This window comes from Gossypium hirsutum, chromosome A05 (assembly GCF_007990345.1).
Source record: "Gossypium hirsutum isolate 1008001.06 chromosome A05, Gossypium_hirsutum_v2.1, whole genome shotgun sequence".
NCBI classification, from domain to species: Eukaryota; Viridiplantae; Streptophyta; class Magnoliopsida; order Malvales; family Malvaceae; genus Gossypium; species Gossypium hirsutum.
Window position 1 is genome coordinate 2,539,615 of NC_053428.1, and position 18,936 is coordinate 2,558,550.

The following is an 18,936-nucleotide window of genomic DNA, read 5'->3' on the forward strand; positions in this document are numbered from 1 at the left end:
CAAAGTTAAATTTAATCCTTAATTAAAAAAAGTTGAATTTGACAATTAACCTTTTAAAAAGAGTTAAATTATTAGTTTTTTAATGTAAATATTGACTAAAATATTAAATTCTTAAACATGGTCGTTTGCATTACAATCCACGTGCATTTTATGCAAAATTTTACGTTATTTTTTGAATATTTTTAGATTATTAATTTATTTGTTAATGTGACATATAAGATAAATAGTTTCAACATTTAGTATACGTGAACTGCCATACGGGTTGTCATGCCAACATCGTTAAAAAACTAATATTTTAGTCAATATTTTCGTGAAAAAAAAGTGATTTGAATTTAACTAAAAGAAAATTATGGATAATTTAATAAAAAATATAAAAAATTAAGAATTATGCTGTATATATGCAATCTAAGTTACTACAAAAATTGATTATATATATTTATTTTAAATTCAAGAAATAAGAAAACAATGTTTATTTTTTAAATCTTTTAAATTTTCAACACAAAAATAGCTACATTCCCTACGAATAAAATTCCTGTGCCCCATATTTGGACGTCCTTCCAACAAATTATTGACATATAGATTACTATAATTATACATTAACTGAGTTTGGCGTCAAGGTTATTTACTCTTTGGGTTTCTCTCTAAATCAAAGAAGGAATCGACGTTCTTTTTCCAAATCCTTCACCAGCTATTGAAAGTCCCAGGGTAATGAATCAAAACTCAGTTAATGTATAATTATATTAGTCCAATTGGAGGCGGAGGAATTTTGTTCCTATATAAGCAACTTTCTTAAACAATTTGTTGACTCAATATATGATTATCTTTTGTCAACTGCCTAAATTATTGTAGACATTCAATTCTGAATTCAAGTCTTAAATTTCTCTGCTAGTTGCTGGGGTTGAGACTTTTGGAGTCCAGATTAATGAAGAGTGGCCCATTGGTCTATTTGAGGTGGTGTTTTATTGGACCATAAATACCCACCACTATTTCCAACATCCAATCCAAAATTAATGGACCATGAACTTTAATGGTGAAAATTTCACCTATTATTTTCATGGATCAGCAGAGATTTCATTATGTGATATGACCTTGAAGGAGGTTTCTGGGCAAAGAACTAATGTAATATGGATTTGTTATAGGTTTCCGGCTTTGCAAACAAATGCCATGTTTGATCATCTCTATAAGAATGAAAAAACTAATACATGGTTTAAACCACATCTTAGAATTTTGACAACCCTAATAGTTCATATCATCAAACAATTTAATATTTAGAATTAAGTAGTTATTGTAGGGAAGAGCAATCTTTAATTAAAATCGAGAAAATTAATTCCAAACGATTTAATTGGTTTTGGTTTGAACGGTTTTCCGTTTATGGGTTAGTTTTATTGGCTATCCGTTTTTAAATTTTCAAATCGATCCTGTCGAAAAAGTAGACTTAATTTAATATATTTTTAATTATTTAAAATATATCTATAATATAAAATAAATATATATTATACAAGCCCAATAACTCAAGGCGATTAGTTGATCAAACTAACCGATTTAAAATTGATTTGATTATATCAGATTTTGAAACTTAATTCAGTTGAGTTGATTTATAATAAATTAAATCGATTTAATAAAAAAAAACTAAATACTCCCCAAATATTATTTAAGTGCACTAAATCTCATGTAGTAAAGTGATTTTAATCATAGCCTCCACTCATAAGGTTATAAATCCGAGAATACTCTTTATCAACTTCTTTTCTTAATAAGATGCATCTCTCCTTCCTCACTTAGTTCCTTTCCCAATCTGGTTTCAAAGTAAATATTGCCTTTCTGGGCAAATATAGATTCTACTTAAGCTCTTCTTAACATTACATCTGGAGTTGAAATCCCTTCATTTATCCTTGAATCAAAAAAGAAAAAAATTTGCCAAGGAAGTCAAATCCCACCCATGTTTTTGGATGTAAATTCCACTGGCCAAAAGGCTACCATCTCCATAGTGAATAGGTCACTCAAAGTCTTCCAATATATGCAAGACTTCTACATGTACACTATTGTGCATCTTATCATGAGAATTGAGACGATTAAAATTCCAGAACCCTAAGGCCACTTGCTATCACATCACCCTGTCACTCATCACACCAATAAAAATAAAAATAAAAATGATTCCAACTAACTTCCACTAAAAAAGAAAGAATATTATTACAATTTACCAAAGCCTAAGAACTTCCCATATTTCAAACCCATTTTACCCTTTTTAGCTAAAGCAAATATAGTTCACTCCTAAATGGGTTGTCTTTAAATTTAGTTCCATTTTCTTTATTCTTTTGGTTTGAGTTCTCAAACCAAATTGACCTCACAAGTTAACAATACCTACAAAACAATGCTAAATGGATGATACTTTCATGCATATATTGACCTCCCAATATCCTATTGATTCTGAAATTGACATTAATATAGTATATGGTTGGTGAGTCATCTCATATAATGCATTTATTTTGCAGTTCAAATGTCAACCCAGTTTTTCATTCATTTTTTTATAATTAAATAAATATGATCATTATAGATTTTCCTGTCTGTACCCTCAACACATTTATTATGCATTAAATGTAACAAATAACATCAAACCCTGAATTCCATTTTATATATATTCTGAATTTCTTACTGCCTTTTTTTTGTCATATAGCCAATACGATCCTACTCTCAAAGTCTATCACCCGTGGCCACCAATTATTGTTTCATGATTTCTCCATGAAAGCTGCAAACTGACCAATGGTGATGCTTTGATTACTGTATATGAGATTTCAGCCATATAGCCAAAAAAAAAAAAACCTTAATCAATTTTATGTACTGATTTGTTGGTAATTAAGATGAGGTAGGGTTTCAAGTCCCTCCTCTCTCGCTCTCAATAATTCACATGATGCCGTATGGGGGACCCCTTTGATAAAAAAGCTAATGGGACGTACAACAAATAAATAAATAAAGTATTCCGGCTTTTGTTTCATATCCTACTTCTAAGATGCCATTGAAACGTGACAAATATTTTAACAGAGGGGTTGTGCAGTTTGGTTTCATTTATTATTTTGTTGGGGTAATGAAAGTTGGCCTAACTATTCTGTAAATGGGAATGTGATTCTTGTGGTGATGAACAGCTTCTTTCTTATTACATGGAGAATCTTTGGGTGTGCATATAGTGATGTAGCTGTAAATATATACGTGTGTGTGCGTGCGCGCGCGCGCTTGTGTGTGTGGGGTGGTGGGGTTGCATTTTTCCATGGTTCATGGCCTTAATTTGCAGTTGATGTAAAAGCTGAAGTGTCGGATTTGTGCAGCCGTATGATGGTTTATCCGAGACTAAGAAAAAAGGAAAAAGAGTTTTGTGATTCCATCTCTTATGTTTAATCAAATCCTGCATGGGGTCCAAAGCTTCTGTTTTTAAGATTCATCTTGTCCCCTATCCCTTACCAGAAAGTCTATGGTCCGATCATGACATCCATTTTTCTTTTTTTCTTGGGACATTGGTTTTATAGTCTTATCACTTTGCATTGTTAGTGTAATTTATCAGACTAGATTAAGTTGAAATTTGTAAAAGTATTATGGAAGAATTTATATTAAGTATAAAATAACATTTTACTCTTTTTGTTAAAAAATAAAATGATTTTTTAATTAAAAATTTCAGCTATTTCTATTATTAAAATTTATTTATATTTGTCTAGATATTTCATTAATTATGTAAATTTAAAAAAATATAAATGAATGAAAAATTTAACATAAATAATCAAATTACTCTTTAAAAATACACTAAATAATTTACTTATTTTTTAATAAAAATATAATAAAATATAATTTTTAATATAAAATAAAATCTTTCGTAATATTTTTATCCTTATTTTTATTGACAGCTTGACCAGGATCTTAACTGGAGGTGTCGGTTCTGCAATAATGAGACGGACATTCGACAGAAATGTACCGGACCGATCACCTTAATTAATTGGCGCTGCTCTTGTTCGCTGTCAAAATCCTTGTTTGTACTGGATTTTAATTTTGAATCAGAGAAAGTAAATGACTTTGAAGGGAGTAATTAATTGCTCATATATATGCTCGAATGTAAACTACGTACTTGAGGTTCTAGAAATTAAAAAGTTTATTAAGAAATAACATATGGAGAAAAAGAAGTCAAATCTTGTAATCAGATACAGAACATATGTAGAAAATATGAAAAAGAAATCCAAAATTAATCCACTTTTTTCAAGACTAAGCTTATTGGAAACAGATCACACGTGCAATGCTAATAAAACTTGAGATATTTTAACTTCAGTCCTAATAAAAAATTAATGATATTCATAATGCGAGATTAACGGACAGATGAGTCCATGTAGGTGTAGGTGTAGGTGTAGGTGTAGGTGTAGGGTCTTCGACTCCAACCCTCTATCATGCCATTTTGGAAAATATACTAAAACGCCGACTAAAGCTTTTTTAATTTGATAATTAATATATATATATCTTTGTTGTAGGTTTTACTTTTTGTTAATTTAATTTTTTATTAAAATTTATCACCATTTCTTTTTTTTAATTAAATCATATTTTTAAACAAAAATATTAATTATTAACAAATTTAATCACATCCCGTATGATAATTAATATATATTTTATTCTGATATGATGATATTTATTTTATATGAAATATAAATAAATAATTGAAATTTTTATAAAAATATTAAAAAATTTAAAATTCAAAAGTTCACATAAATTATTATCTATACTATTATATTTAAAAATTTAACGTTTAAAAATTAATATTAAATAATATTAGTTTGACACACACAACACAGAACTTGATTGTTGAGTTAAAAGAAGTATAAAATCACCCATTCCTAAATTTAGCAGGGCTAGAGTAGAGTAGGGCCGCAGTAAGGTCATGATCTCGACTATGACTGTCATCACTATATTGCTTTCTTTAATACCTTATATTTAGAAGTTGATACTTTTCTCTTGGTAATATTTTTACAAATCAATGTAATTTAGTTGGAAAGATTATTATATTGTTAACCACGTGTAACAAAAAACAGTGCAAGCCAAGGACTGAGGACCATACTTACACTACTAATCCTTATGTACACAATTGGATCCTGGTTTTTTCTTGGCCAAATAAAGCTTTTCCTTTATATCATATATTTTTTCTGAATTGTATCGTATTTTAATTGAGGTATATTCCTAAAGAAATAGAGAATTTTGGCATGGGAGCCTTTTTTTTTTTCGACACGAGTGGGACATGTTGATGTTGGTGTTAAGAGATTCTGTTTGATCTTTTTATCTCTTCCTTGTCATCGTAATGGTAAAATAAGTTTGAATAATTATAGAATATTTCCAAACCATAACATAAACTATTATGATTATTATTTTTTGGTCTGAAACACACGAATTATTATCAAAATTTCATTATCCTAAATCGAATTTTGTACCCTAATTGTAACAAAGCTAGCTGTACTTTTTTACCATTTCCATAATTAATTAATTACTTAATAGAGTTATAGCTAATTAGACAATGTAGTTTAGTGTTAGACAGTGAAGGTGTTTCTTTAAGCGTTTGATGTTTGATATTGCTGAACAGCTCTAAAGTAATTTTGTCTTTATTGTGTTTCTGGTCTGCATTGCTTTCGGACATGACATCTTCAGATTTGTTAAAAAAAATATTGGTAGTTTTTTTTTTTTTTAACTTTCTCTTAAAATGAACATATAAAAAAAATCAGACATGTACAGATTCGAAGACAGTACCAAAATATAAATCTAGATTCGAAGTAGGCGAATTTTATTTTATTTTTCAAAAGATCTTTCTCAACTGTCATAAAATCTTTGGGTGTCTGAGTAATTCAAGTTCTAAGGTGTTGACGAATTCTGAGACATTGGGTGAATTTCAAGAAATTACAACCCAATATACAAATAACAATATCAAACCCCCAGTAAAAAAAGAGTAAGGTAAGGTAAAATATCAGAGATAGTCCATAACACAAAACAATCTGTACTTTTCGAAAATTGTCATTAATATGAATATTTTATGATTTATTATTTATTGTAAGAATAAATATAATAAAATATTAAATCTATTAGAATTTTAACGTAGATTAATTATGCTAAGCGTATGATGTTAGGTTGATTTACCTTCAAAACTAATAGATCTAATTAAAAAGTGAATGCGAAGCATGGGCATTCATTAATTGCCCTCTTCCCTACAGTTCGCATCATCCTTTTACCCTCTTTTACCTCAGTCTCCTGGAACCCACCTGCAGATTTTTACAAACTCAATACAGATGGATTTTCTTGGGAGATCCAGATAACGCATAACATTCCTATCGATCGAGATGAATTAGAACTTGCTAAACATGTTAATTTTGAGATTAAAGTTGATATTACCATTGTTATTCACTTTGTATCTAATGTTAATGGTTTTAACCTCATTCTTACGCCTTTAACTGATAAGTGCAGGATGCTTTGCCAGTCATCAACTTTTAATTTTTTAAATCACGCTTTTAATGAAAGGAATCAATGTACGGATGCCTTAACTCAGTTCAGGAAGATGTTTTCATGTTTCCTAGTTTGCTAACTGATAAGCAAAAGTGTACTATGTATCGAGCTTAACCCTTATTTCTTTTTCATGTTATTAATCTAATTTAGTTCCATTTTTCGACTAAAAAAGAAATAAAAAATTGATTTCATGGTTGGCTGTGTGCTTAAGGCAATTAACTCCCGACAGCCTTATTAATCACTTAAACAATGTTTAGTTAATCCATGGTGGTTAGCACATAATTAAAGCAAAAAAATTGTTATTGTGGGGGAAAATTCTAATTATAGCCTTAAAACAAATACAATATACCACCTTAGTGCTTTGGAGAATAATAATTCAATACGAGAAGAAAAGAAGAAAATAATGGACTTTTCTGAAAAAGAAAAAAAGAGAGAACAATGGACTACACTATACGAATAAACTATTCAATTATCGACTAATTTAATTGCAACGAATCAATCATTTGAAACTTGAAATTATTATTTAGTTTAAACAAATTTTAATTTTATTTCTTTTACATATGTTTAGAGAATAAAACTTTTTGTTTCTGCATTTTTTTTAATTTTAAATTTATATCCAAATTAAGAGTTACGGACAATCAAACAAAAAACAGAACATAACAAACACAAAATATTATTGAACAGTCATTTCTCTTTCACTACCCCCCCCCCCTCAAACTGCCGTTTTTCCCTTTCACTTACCAGCCTTTTTTCCTTTTTCCTGCAATCCAAACAAGAAATCAGCCAAAAATTATGTAAAACGAAACCCAGTTTTTAATATTATTTTATATAATAACTTAAAATGTGAGCAGGTTTGGCCGTTTAAAGAGTAAAAAGGCTACAAAAGCAAACAGCTCTCGTCCTTTCCTTTTCTTTGAGATTCCCTGCATTTTTTTTCTTTCGTTTTCCCTCGTGTCGTCCAAACACTGTCTGGAATAAGACGCACTTTAGTTAAATCCATTGACACGTCAGATTAAAGACGGTGTAGGTTAGTGCACCCGGCGTATTTTTATTAACTTTTACATTTAAAAAAAAAGATTTATCGGAGGAAAGTTTGCCGGGAAAACGACTTTCCGTGACTTTGTCGGAAGTGGTTCCCCACAAAATAGCCGTTTTATATATATATATATAAAACTTTACTTTTAAAAAAAACCAAGAATTTCTGTTTTAAAAGTACAATTAAGTGCCAATTCAACTGGATTTTAACTTCATATTAATTATTATTACAGTGTTGAGAGTTAATAGGGATTTCTCTTGAATAGAAACAAAAGAGAGTGTTATGAGTATGGAGTAATTTAAAAATCGCAATCAGTATTTACTTTTTAATGAGTACGGAGTAATTAATCACTAAATTCGGTTGTGGATAAAACCAGAAAATATAGAAACAAAAGAGAGTATACCCCAACGTCGAAAGCTTAAAAGAGCTTCTTTCTCTGTAGTTCATCATCAAAGTTCCAATATTTTTCTCAGTTTGGTTCTTTAAGAGAAAGAACATTTTTTTTCTTTTTTTGCTTTGCTTTTGTTTGGTGGTTGATCTCTTCTTTTGCTTCTTCATGTTCTCATTTTCATGTCTAAGCCCATAGAGCATGATTACATAGGTTTATCAGAGCAGCAGCTCCCTTCAATGGAGAAAAGCTCTGATAAAAAGGATGGTTTACACTTGAAAGATACTGAGTTGAGACTCGGTTTACCCGGGTCCGAGTCACCGGAGAGGGAGGATCATGACCAAAACGTGCTTTCACTGAAGAGTTTTGTGTCAGGGGCAAAAAGAGGTTTTTCTGACGCACTCGATGGTGGCGGTAATTGGGTTTTCTCCGGCGGCAGTGGTGGAGGAACTGAAGGGTTGTTTTCTCCTAGACGTGGCGGTAAAAATAATGGAGGAAAAGATCTTTCTGGGTCGGATTCGGGTTCGGTTTTGAAAGATGGAGCAGCTCGGAAGCCATCGGTGGTTCAAGAGAAGAAGCCTCAGGTAGCTGCTACCAGTAGCCATGGAAATGGGAATATTGTTCCAGCTTCAAAGTAAATTATTGCTTCATTTCCTTTATTTGTTCTTTTTAATTTTTTTTTACCTTTTTTCACCCCTTAATTCAGTTTATTTAATAATAATAAAAAAAGTTTGATAACAACATTTTCTATGGCTATAAGCAGTGGAATTAGGCACAAAAATTACGTAAATTCTGATGAATTTATTCTTCCATGATCTACATGTTTATAACAAGTGTGAAACTTTTGATAGTGCAAATTGAATTTGTTCAGGTTGGTTAGTGTTTAAACTTGTCTTCTCTGTAGCTACCGTGTTGTCTTTGGTTTTGGTCTCATAATTACAAAATTATTTACTCTTTGGCTTTCTATGCAAGAAATATAGTCTTTTATTTTCCGGTTGATGTTTTTAACAGGGCACAGGTAGTTGGATGGCCACCAATTCGGTCTTTCCGAAAGAATACGATGGCTTCTCACCCTCCGAAGAATGATGATGGTGATGGTAAGGCAGAGGCCAAGTTAGGATCAGGATGTCTGTATGTCAAAGTTAGTATGGATGGTGCTCCATACCTGAGGAAAGTTGATCTCAAAATCTATGGCAGCTACAAAGAACTCTCCTCGGCACTGGAAAAGATGTTCAGTTGCTTTACAATTGGTAATTTTACTCGAAAATCTGATGTGTTTTTCAGTAGCAGATCACATAGAATGAAGTGGTATGTGTGCATACTAGCCAGAATAGCCTTTGAAAAGGGTTTATTTGTGGTTTCGTAATTGACTGGTTCAGGTCAGTGTGGTTCTCATGGAGTTTCTGGCGGTGATGGATTGTCTGAGAGCCGGTTAATCGATCTCCTGCACGGTTCCGAGTATGTACTCACCTATGAAGATAAAGACGGTGACTGGATGCTGGTGGGCGATGTTCCTTGGGAGTAAGTTAATTTTCAACTTATTGGGTTGATTTTCAACATCATTATTCTTTAGTTAGCGCTTATTTAAGTGCCTGGTTCCGTTCGCAGGATGTTTACCGACTCGTGTAAGAGATTGAGGATCATGAAGAGTACAGAGGCTATCGGCCTAGGTATGCTATAGTAGGATTTCTTCATTTCTTGTTAGTTTTTGATTGCCTGTTCATTACAAATGCAAAATGGTCATCTTTGTAACATGTTCGAAAACCCTGTTCCTTTAGTTACACGAAAGTGTTTACTTCCGAACAAGTAATCACTGAGACATGTTTTTTCAGCTCCGAGGGCTATGGAGAAGTGCAAAAACCGTACCTAGACGATTCAATGTCACTGTAACTACTGAAAGCATAAGATGGAAGTTTGCTACTATATATATTTATATATATGTGAATGTCAAAAGCCTTTGACTATTTATCAAAATCCGTGTCTTCTATTTGCTTCTAAAGCATGTTTCTAAGCACTGAAGGCTTTGCTATTGTTAGTAGGGCAAGATAAAAAAAAAAAGTACTTTAAGACATTAATTTCCAGGTTATATAGATTTGTTGTTGTATGGCTATGTGTTTTATTGTCTCTCTGCTTAAGGCTAAATGGTTTGCTAACTGTCTATAATCTCCATCTTTCAATAAAATAAAGGGCATTTTTATGATAATTCTTCATTTCATATTATATGTTCAAGCTAAAGATCGCATGAAATTTAATAATTGGTTTAGCAAGATTGAAAAGATGGAGGTGCACGTGGGACTTCCTTAGACGCAGCAATACTTTTTTTATACTACTATTTTTATTACCATCCGTTCAAATCATTAAATAGAAGGAATATATACTATTTATGTCCTCTTAATTGTTGTAATTGAATTAAAGCTGAAATAGTAAAAATTTCAGTAAAAATAATTATTTAAGGGTTGAAGATGCATTTCTTAAACATAGAGAATTTAAGATGTAAAAAATATAATAATAATTATATTTAAATAATGTTACTAATATATTTTTATAAATGTGTATATTCATTTCTTTAAATATGTATATCTTAATTAAATTCAAAGTTTTATGTATACAAATAAACTACAATTCAACGTGAACAAGTTTCACGTGTATAATTAAAACACCAAATTAAAATTTATATATCAAATCTCATATTAGAAAAAAAATTATGTATAAATTTTATATTTATCCCTTTATTTAATGATGAAGTGTTATATTATTATTCACCAATAATAAAATGTGTATACACTATACTAGAAATCTTATATGCATGTGGAAAGTGGAAACCACAAATATAGAATAAAAATGTGTGTTTAAAAAAACATACAATAAATAATTAAACATATAATTTGAAACTAATTAATAATAAATTATTAATATATACAATTGATGAAGATAATAAATTGTACATATTAAAATAAAAATGTGTAAAACATATTAAAATAAAACTTTAATTTAGTGGTGGATTTAAGATTTTACTAATCCAATCAGGGTGGGTTCAAATCCTACCATACGAGTATTATTATTATTTTTTGTTAAAATAAGAAGACTAAAGTACCTTCAAATAATCTAATTTATTGTAATTAAGAAAGAGTGTTTTCATAATTTTCCTAATTGAATTAGTGACCGATTGACTCGTTACACCAACTCAATTAAAAATTTAAATAATAATATTGATATTAGGCTTAATATAACATTTGCTACCTGAACTTCACACTTTTTCCTAATTTTGTACCTTAACTTTTTTTGGCCCAATTTGGTACCTCAACTTGACAATTTTTCCTAATTTGGCACCTAAACCATTTTTTGGCCCAATTTTATACGCAAACTTGCCATTTTTTCCTAATTTAGTACCTAAGCATTTTTTTAGGTTCATTTTGGTATCTAAATTTATAAATGTTATTCAAATTACGCAAAACACTAACGGTGTTTTTTTTTTATGCTACAAAAATATTGCTCATATTAGAGGAATTCATGTCAAAAAAATAGGTATTGAGCTATGCTTAATGGATTAATATTAAATAAGAAAAAAAAATATTTTTTAAGCTCCAAATTAAAAGAAATTCATTATTTTCAATTAATAAAATAAATAAATAAATAAAACTAATTGAACATATAAAATAAAAAAAATATCATATCATCTATCACATTTCGGTCATGCATTGATTATTTTTTCTACCTCGTAAAAAAAGTTAACATTGTTAATATATCAAAGTAATTTGTAAAATGTTTAACAAGTACCAAATCGAAAAAAAAAAGGAATAGGTATCAAATTAGGTAAAAGAGTCAATTTTAAGAACCAAATTAGACTTCAAAAAAGTTAAGTACCAACTTAAGAAAAATATCAAATTTATGTATCAAATTTAAAAAAATATATCTAATTTAAATACGGAATGTTATATTAAGCGTATAGATTACAACGCAAGCCTTAGACAAAACCCAAAAAAATTCGTTTTTATGAGAGACTGAATTGGGCCTACAATTGAGTTTCACATACTTCGCTTTGCTTCTCACTAATTGAGGAACAAAATAAAATACGGAATTTTGTTAGCATTAAGCGAAGAGATTGATGGTAATTGTTTTTTAAACTTTGTTTTGTTTTGATGTTGAATTTATTTATGCATAAAATCTGATTGCCTTCATGATGTTTTTAATGAATATTTTAAAATAAAATAGTGTCTGCTGGTATGAATAATACCAACAATACTGTTGTTGACATTTCTTAAGACTACTACTACCACGTTTAATTTTATTAACAATCCATCTCTCTTATAATAATGGATCCCATTACATATATTGAAAACAACAGGGACATTAATTAAAACTTTTGGCATAATATCTAATTTAGTCCCCAATGTTTATATCTTTTTTATCAAATTTATTCCTTATTCCTTTTTTTAGTTAAATTTGTTCCCTAATCTTTTCAAAAACAAGTTGAATTTGATCATCAAACCTTTCAAAAAAAGTCAATTGTTGTTTTTTTTAATGGGTTTTTTAAACGTGACAGTCCACATGTACTTTATTCTAAATTTTTGAATTTTTATGAACTTTTTAATTTCTATTTTGAATATTTTATAAATTTTCATTTATTTGTTGACGAGACATATGAAACAAATAACTATCATGTACATGTAGACTGCCACACCAGTATTGTTAAAAATTAATGTTTTATTCTACATTTCCATTAAAAAAATAAGTTGACTCTTTTTGAAATGATAATGACCAAATTTATCTCAAAAAAAAGAATAATAACCAATTTAACAAAATATGTAAATGTTGAGGATTAGATATGACATTATGTCTAGACTATTTATTTATTTATAAATTTAAGATATTTTTAGAGTTTACAAGTATGATATAGTCGCAAAATAAAAAAATACAAATACATATTCAAACATTTATAAAGTAAAATCAAACCATTACAACCATGATAGTTGGTATCATACTAATACTGATCATATTGGTTGGTACGTACCGTTTTGGTCCTAAATCAGTAACAAGTAGTCTATATTCCTTGTCAAAATTTTGATGCGTTTTGTCTATTTCAATTTGTTTCAGCTTGTTTTGGTCAATATCTTTTTTTTAATAAAACAATATAATTTATTGAGAAATTTAAAAAAAAAGAGCTATAAACATATACAAATAAGAAAAAAAATTAAATGGCTATATAATTTATAAAGAACTAAAAATGAGACTATAGATATATATGTTTGAAAAATATTAAAAAACATCAATAAACCCTAAACGGTACATTGAAATATACCGATATCGATATATATCAATATCGAAATAAAAATAGTATGTCTACTAATATGGAAATGATTACCTTAATTACAATACAAAATAAACAGAAAAATGGGGACGAAATCCACCCACTAAACTAGGCCCACACATAATATCGATGCATGATGTCCGAACAAAATCCACCAACAGATCAAACACACAGGTGATAATTAAAACAAATAAAACAGAGGATAAATCTGGAAGGGGAGTAATCTAAAATCAACCTCCCCCTCCTCTTTCGTAAAACAACAGACACTAGCTTTGCAACTTCATAGCAGAAACAGGGGCAAGCAAAAGAAGATTAATTGTAATTGGCTTTCAATCTAAGCCATAATGATACAGTTGACACGACACAAAGGCAACAACTTTAATTAATTAATCACCGGACATTCTTATTTTATTTAATCATTCTCTAAAATATTCCCAAAAGAAATTATCAACTTAATTTATTAATATTTTAAAAAATAAAGAAATGGACCATATAACAAATTTTGTACTAAGTTAAACAATATATCATTATTAACCTTTTTAATCTGCCTCCTTAATAGCTTAGGTTCTTTAAATTTAAAGGCTTTGTAATTAATTAAATAAGTAAAAATTCATAATTAAAATCTACCATTATTATTTCCTCCCCCAAAATTTCCCTACATAATCTGGATTTAGATCTTGACATGTGCGAAAAGGAACTTGCCTTTTATTGACTTCAAAATCTGATTAATTAGAACAAAGGCTATGGCTTCAAGTGTAGTATACTTCATCCATTTATTCACTCATATAACAGTTACATGTCTTTTTTCTGATTATTGAATTTACTGACGATTTTTTTTGGGGAACAATAAAACAAAAGATTTGGGAAATCATTCGTGGATTTCTAAAATCATACAGCATCAGAATACCATATATCCATAACCCCGTGGCTGCTATTTTCTGTGATTTAGTCATCAAATTCATTGATGGGCCGGGGTATTTTGAAAGGGAATATGACCCCATTTTTAAAAAAACTTTTCTTGCTCAACTTTCCAACATCCAACTTATAGACAAGTTTCAAAATCACCTACTTCTTCTCAAATTTATAATGACAAAAGGAATATCTATGAAATAATTCCATTAGAATTGTTCATAATTAGCGAGTAATGGAAACAAGTGATAATATATACAAGATATTTTTTTTTTTAATATTCATTGTCTTAATTTTATACTATTGGAGCATGCCCTAGAAATCAGATTCTCTGTACCTCTATGACATCTCCTACTTTTTTGCTTATTACCTTCTACCTTCGCATCACAATCCTAATAATAAACTCAACCGGTTTCACTATTCAAAAGACATCAACAGTAATGTTATACTTTCTTCCTTTTTTTTTTTTCTCTTTAAAAAAAAACAGATTTCAAGTTTATGTATTACAAAAATCTTAGTATTTTATTTTCTGCATAATTTTATACCCTAAAAACTGAGATATTAAAGATTATGCATATGATCTCTCACATTTCTTAACCTTATAAACCCTAAATTTGAAAAAAAAATAAAAATAGACACGATAATTACAGAAAAAAACCCAGCAATTTGGTTGGTGGGGGATAGATATGGTCTCCTTAATTAGGCTTAAAAGGCCTCATCTTTAATTAGACATAACAAATTCCTAGGGATTGCATTTGGCTGGCGAATCCTCTCTAACTAATATTGCATGCAACCTGTAAGGCTCTTACATGTGCCCCCCAACTTCGTCTCTACAATATCTCCCCATCTCCTCTACACTTTGTCTTTGTCCCTTTATTTTTTAATTTTTTTTATCATTATAATTGCAACGTGGTTTACAATATTAAGCCCCTCCCTCATTACGAAAATAATATGTATATGGAGGGCATGCCTAGACCACCATAATAACAAATTCAAATAAGACCCAAGTGTTGGAATTTGGGGTTACATGTTTGTTTTGGTGGCAATTTTTTTAGGATGATAAACTCTAAATGCTCATATCTTTGAAACATATCTTATGAAATTAATTGATTGGAGAGACGCTCCATTTTTTTTATAATTCTAGAAATCGACACCTCAACGTTCAGTTCAATAATTTATATGTATATATTTATCCACATACATAACAGATGTTATAGATAATTTTTGAGAGGGATTTATGACACCACGCACACCTCACAATATATAAATACATTACCCACAAATTACTCCTCCATAATTTTTGTAAGGAAATGGATCAGTGGGGTTTTAATTGAATTACTATATGAAGAAAAATCCACCGTTAATATTTTACGTTTTGTAGGTCCATTAAAAAATAAACATTACTAATAAGTCTTAAAGTTAATTTCATAATTAAGATGAGAATTGAACCCTTAACTATTAGTTAAGATAAAAGAGACCCTTAATCAAAAGTTTGTATCAAATTTTTTTCGGAGCGTGACAAACACTTTTGTAGTACATACGTATAGTGAAGCCGTTGAAGTTATCAAGTACTTGATTTCAGAAGATATGTGCTTAGCAAAAACTCTTAAAAATATCTTTTGTGAAATGAAAATTAAAAAAAAATAAGAAAAAGAAAATAGTAAATAATTTTTTTCATTAATGTATTTACTAAAAATGCTTTTTAATAATTGAAAACATCTTAAATGAACTAATTTTGATTTAAATTTATATAAACAAAAAATATTTTTTTAATAATTTTTAAACATCAAATTTATTAAACATGTTTTTGTTATTAGAAACAAATTTTATTTTTATACGCCAATTGTGTTTTTCATTTATCTAAAAAAAAACACTTCAAAGTAGGTTTAAGAGTAATTAAAGTAAATAATATTTAATATATATATTTCTAATATTTGCAGTAATAAAACAATAGAGAAGTATGTAGTGGGAAAAAAAAGGAATATAAAATCTATGTATATATAAAAAAGATACATATAAATCTGATCCAGCGATGCAATAATTACAAAAGGTGCAATCAGCTTAAAAAAGGGGGCAGTGAAGAAGATCTTTGATTCCTCAACACTCCTCTCTCTTTTGCCAGAAAGTTTGCAGCTATTGGGATTTGCAAACCTAAACTAAACTATATAGTTTTTAATCTTTTTGTTGGTTTTTTTTCATCTTTATTTGACCTAATATATAGTTTTTAGCATCATCATCATCAGTAAATTACAAGGGAAGATGGGTAGCGGCTATTTTGGAGAACCAAACGTGGGAAACGAAAGGGGAGCGTCGTCTTCGTCATCCTCGTCTTCCTCTTCAAGAAAAGGGAAGAAGGGTAGTAATTCAGAGAAGCCAAAGCAACCCCAAAGAGGGCTTGGTGTTGCTCAGCTGGAGAAGATCAGACTACAAGGCCCAGTGGGTTGTACTTACCACCACCATCCTTCTCTTCATGGTGGACCTTTCCCTTCAAATTTCAACCAGGTAACCCAAACCCTTTTTCTGGGTGTTTTTATTATTAATTATTTGAGTTTGTGGGAGGAACCTGATCAAAAGAATTGTTTGATTTTACATGCAGGAAGACATGAGAGTGCAAACACTTTATTCATCAATGGCGTCATCATCGTCATCAACTACCTCAGCTTCTTATGGTTTCCACCCCACCATGATGGTAGGTGAAACCCTGTGTCCTCTTAGAGATACCATACAATTCCTTTTAATGGATGGCTTAATTGAGTGCATATTTGACATGATTTTGTGTGTCACCCATTCACAACTTGCCGTATCCCTAATAAATGATGAGGTATAACAGACATGGCGGAAGAATTTTGGTGGATATATCGGAATACATATTATATGTTCTCCACGTTGTCGTCGTCATGAACATCACAGCATCCAAGTTTTGATATTGCTAACCCTAGATACTAATTTTTCATTCTTATATTTCATCATAATATTAATGAGGGCAAGAAGAAAGCAAACCAAATTTGATTGCATATGAACTACGCTATATATCATATAGTAAAATTTACCTTATAGAGTGATATATGTTTACAGAAGGGGCTTGGGGAATATGATAAAAGACCGAACACCAGATATGGTGATTTCCAATCTTATACGACAACAAGGTACATCATATTTAACTTTCCAGTCTGTCCCTTTTTCTGTTTTCTTTTCCCCTTTAAAGAATGTCCTTTTGAAGCACATCTATTATCATAGTTTCCTACTAGAAGTTTGTGTTTTAGGCCTTTTTCTTTTGGCTTTATATTTAATGTCTGGGGTCATTTGGAACAGTTGGAACGCCGACAATGGCAGCTCTCAACATTTTGCACGACCAAACCTGACCAGACAACTTCTAAACTTACATCATGTTGAGGTTGCCAATTCACATCCTTATTATGTAAAATTTTTGAAATTAATGAATGCCTCTATGGCATGTCTGGCTTATATGTATATATACACCTCATTTCTTCTTCTTTTTTTCACCCTCTATGTACTTTATAGGATTCACCACCAAAAAAGAGCAAGAAACAAGGGAGCGATTCATTGGGATCCAGCAGTCAGAATTGTGAATCCACACAAGAGCTGGATTTGGAGCTCAGACTGTCATTGTAATCAATATATATATTATAAATGCTTGGAGACTGCATATTATAGTTCCCACTTTTAGCATTGCAAATTGAAGATAATTAAGCAGTAGTTGGACTTGCAGTTCATTTATACAGGTTTGAGCAAGTTGATGATTTGCTTTAAATTTCATTTGAAAGGAATCTTTCTTGTGTAATGAGAGGTAGATTGACTTATTGCATGAGATATAATGAAAATTTGATCTTCTCTTTGTTCATAAATTTTTCAAAGAAATGAGGATTAAAGTCATAATTAATTCTCAAAATTTTCAATTAATATTGGCTCCTTATTTTTAGCTAGCTAGACATATTGAGATGGGGTTGATTTTCATAGCCTTTTAGCTAGCTATATATATTGAGATCAAGCAAGCATCAAAACCCAGTTAGATTTCCCAGTTTTTGGTTAAGATTCGATTGTTAATTTGGGCAATCTAATTAAGCACGAGATAAATAGGCATCTAGTCTTAAAAGTTGCAAAGTTTAGATGCTTTTTTTTGTAAGTTTCATGTGCTACACTTAGTCATTTACAAACCCTAATCTTTTTGGATGATAGAAAATGTGTTTCTATGTATTTATTTATATAATCAATTATATTTACAAGAGCAAGCGCTTTGAAAATAATAAATTTTTATCACATGTATAGAGAAAAATAATTAATTATCAATGTCTATTAGATTAAGTGGTAAAAAATTTGATATCTTTTAATAATGTTGAGAGAAATTACCTTTTGACTCGATTACGAGTAAAATATAACTTTCATAGAAAATCTTATTGCTTACATATGCTACACATAAAATGATGACTTTATCAAGCCAATTACACTTCTTTACTTCAAAGGAAACACGATAGGTTAATGCTAAATGAAACATTTCCCTTGAACACAGTACATCTTGTTTACTGGAAACCTTCCCAAACAGGAAGTTGTAAATAGGAATTTGTGCCCCCTCAAAGTGAACCAAAGAAGGACCTGATTTCATTTTCAAAGCCAAATATATCTACAAACAAATCCTCAACTATTCTTTTTTTCAATTTTACGATGATTTTTTTCTGTTTCACTAGTATTTTTCACTTGATCATATATGAGGGTGTGATATCTTTAAAATCCAATAATCATTTATTGCTAAAACGATTAAATACATATTAT

The 18,936-nt window shown here is 29.9% G+C and overlaps 2 protein-coding genes across 2 annotated transcripts; both read left to right on the forward strand.

The window, feature by feature from the left end:
• Nucleotides 1-7,748: 7,748 nt before the first annotated feature.
• Nucleotides 7,749-10,134, forward strand: LOC107958744 (auxin-responsive protein IAA27). The gene is made up of 5 exons (XM_016894594.2): nucleotides 7,749-8,565; nucleotides 8,943-9,181; nucleotides 9,311-9,452; nucleotides 9,540-9,601; nucleotides 9,764-10,134. Exons 1-5 carry the CDS (start codon nucleotides 8,114-8,116, stop codon nucleotides 9,799-9,801), a joined length of 933 nt encoding a protein of 310 aa, XP_016750083.2. The 5' UTR covers nucleotides 7,749-8,113; the 3' UTR covers nucleotides 9,802-10,134.
• A 6,050-nt stretch (nucleotides 10,135-16,184) lies between these two features.
• Nucleotides 16,185-18,008, forward strand: LOC107961348 (protein SPEAR3). The gene is made up of 5 exons (XM_041112840.1): nucleotides 16,185-16,650; nucleotides 16,745-16,837; nucleotides 17,224-17,294; nucleotides 17,461-17,542; nucleotides 17,671-18,008. The coding sequence occupies exons 1-5, from the start codon at nucleotides 16,408-16,410 to the stop codon at nucleotides 17,779-17,781; spliced, it is 600 nt and encodes a 199-aa protein (XP_040968774.1). The 5' UTR covers nucleotides 16,185-16,407; the 3' UTR covers nucleotides 17,782-18,008.
• The last annotated feature ends 928 nt before the right edge of the window (nucleotides 18,009-18,936 follow it).

What these genes read in the sequence shown, in the direction of transcription:
- LOC107958744 (XM_016894594.2), top strand. Translation starts at nt 8,114, where the DNA reads ATGTCTAAGCCCATAGAGCATGATTACATAGGTTTATCAGAGCAGCAG. An exon ending in AATATTGTTCCAGCTTCAAA is followed by an intron (nt 8,566 to 8,942) that starts GTAAATTATTGC and finishes TGTTTTTAACAG; the next exon opens with GGCACAGGTAGTTGGATGGC. An exon ending in GTGGGCGATGTTCCTTGGGA is followed by an intron (nt 9,453 to 9,539) that starts GTAAGTTAATTT and finishes TTCCGTTCGCAG; the next exon opens with GATGTTTACCGACTCGTGTA.
- LOC107961348 (XM_041112840.1), top strand. Translation starts at nt 16,408, where the DNA reads ATGGGTAGCGGCTATTTTGGAGAACCAAACGTGGGAAACGAAAGGGGA. An exon ending in TCCCTTCAAATTTCAACCAG is followed by an intron (nt 16,651 to 16,744) that starts GTAACCCAAACC and finishes TTTTACATGCAG; the next exon opens with GAAGACATGAGAGTGCAAAC. An exon ending in CAATCTTATACGACAACAAG is followed by an intron (nt 17,295 to 17,460) that starts GTACATCATATT and finishes CATTTGGAACAG; the next exon opens with TTGGAACGCCGACAATGGCA.